This window comes from Atta cephalotes (genome assembly GCF_000143395.1).
Source record: "Atta cephalotes unplaced genomic scaffold scaffold00039, whole genome shotgun sequence".
In the NCBI taxonomy this organism is placed as follows: Eukaryota; Metazoa; Arthropoda; class Insecta; order Hymenoptera; family Formicidae; genus Atta; species Atta cephalotes.
In genome coordinates, this window is record NW_012130103.1 from 1,603,424 (window position 1) to 1,605,341 (window position 1,918).

The following is a 1,918-nucleotide window of genomic DNA, read 5'->3' on the forward strand; positions in this document are numbered from 1 at the left end:
CGGTTTCATAACTGACGGTCTTCACAACCGCGATAAATCGGAATTGTCTTTCTTATTAAAGCAGCTGCCATTTCTTTTCTTTCATATCGCTGATGAAGCCGACGAGACGGATTAATCTACAACGATTGAATAACCTCCATGACGTAAGCGGATCGTTTACTGGCATGGCTTCTCGTTCTTATGTGAAATTCGCGTCGTAAATATTTTATTTTAACATCGCAACATCAAGAGGAACGAAGATCGGTGATCGCATCACGGTCCTAAAAGGAAGATTCGTAAAGGCAGAATCGAGGTAACGCGTTCGTTGATCTCACCAAAGTATGGCATCCTGAGGACTAGAGTCTAGAGAAAAAAGACGACGAGAAGACACGACGATGTGCGTTAGACGAGAAAGAGGTAACGGAGGGACGGCGGAGCGAGACGGAAAGAGATCAAATCTGGATATCAGGATTAGGGTGGTATGTAATCCGCAGGATGGTGGGTGGTAGGAACGGCAGATCCCATCGCGGAGGAACTCTGCGGGTACTTCGCCCGGCCAAATACGACAAGAGCAGCAGCCTAACTCGGATAGAGCCGCCGAGATGGTTTACGGCTCGTCGCAAGTTGGTGAAATTTAAGAGCGCATTTAAAACTGGTTTGGCGCGATGCCCTGCGCCTCCCTGCAGCAGGTACTGCCAGCGAGAGATACCGCCGGGCTCCGAAAGGAGTTTATCGCTCTAACATTCTTGGGAAGCTTCGGATGGATTTCCCTCCTCAACCCATTTCTTCCGGCAGCGCCTCAAATCGTCGCTTCTTTCGAGTCGTCCGTTCGTCCGTCTGTCCTTTCCCCTTGCCACGAAAATTCCTCGGCACCAAATCGTCACGACGATCATCGGTCAAGATATCCGGAGAAACGTCGTCGACAATGTTACTGTCGGATCGGACGCTTTTAGCTCCACATTGAAGCTTTTTCCTCGGGCGTCTCGGAGGAGATTTAGCGGACTGACAACAAATGAAGATCATCTTTCGCACAAGAAAGCATTCTACCTTGATTTCGTCTTGTTCCTCTGGAAATTGGATATCAACTAGACAAACTATATAATATATACGCTAAATTAACAATTATATATTATATAATATGACAGCTGATATCAAGTATCTTAAAATTATTTTTGGATTAAAGATGCTCATTAACATCAGTAATATTAAATTGCTCGTCATTTAATTTGTGATATTACATACGTGCTCCACAACTTCATATAAATTCATACAAAAATATTATAAATTTGCCTTGATTGAATATGGCTCTTTTCACTCATTTGCCTAAAACTATTATACTCTTAATTTTTATGAAAAACGATGAAAATAAAAAATAGATCTTAATAAAGATATTCTTCCTAAGTCATAACCTGCGTGGAAAAGTTTTCAGTTTTGTACAGTGGAATTATACGTTATCTTCCGCTGAACGTTGAACCTATCGCGCAATTTCATCGCGACGTCGTCGTACAGCGATTATGGCTACTCCATTAAAAATGGATTTTATAAAGGCAATCTTTCCAAGCGATCGTTGTAGGAGAAAAAGGCGAAAGCTGGAGCCAAAGGGGATGAGGCCACTACCTTTGGCTGATCCACTTCGAATGATAATCACCTCTAGGAGACTCAATTTCGCTCTGCTCCGTCCTTACCCATTTCTATCCTCGTTGCCCCCGGAAGATTCAACGCCGCAGCGGACTGCATCCTTTACTCCCTTCGTCACCATCGCTCCTGCTGCCTATCCTATCTCTACTGCCCCTATATCTCCTCTCTCTCTCTCTCTCTCTTNTCTNTCTCTCTCTCTCTCTCTCTCTCTCTCTCTCTCTCTCTCTACTCTCTCTACTACCTACTACCCGTTACCGTTACCGTAACCGTTACCGTACCGTACCGTACCGTTACGTACCGT

At 44.4% G+C, this 1,918-nt stretch overlaps 1 protein-coding gene across 1 annotated transcript in view; it reads right to left on the bottom strand.

Annotated features, from left to right (window-relative positions):
• Nucleotides 1-753: 753 nt before the first annotated feature.
• Nucleotides 754-1,918, bottom strand: part of LOC105622083 (CUGBP Elav-like family member 5) — a 104,317-nt gene continuing 103,152 nt past the window's right edge. Inside the window, exon 3 of the mRNA XM_012203517.1 lies at nt 754-981. Coding sequence (XP_012058907.1) covers nt 754-981 — 228 coding nt within the window. The remainder of the gene's footprint in view (nt 982-1,918) is intronic.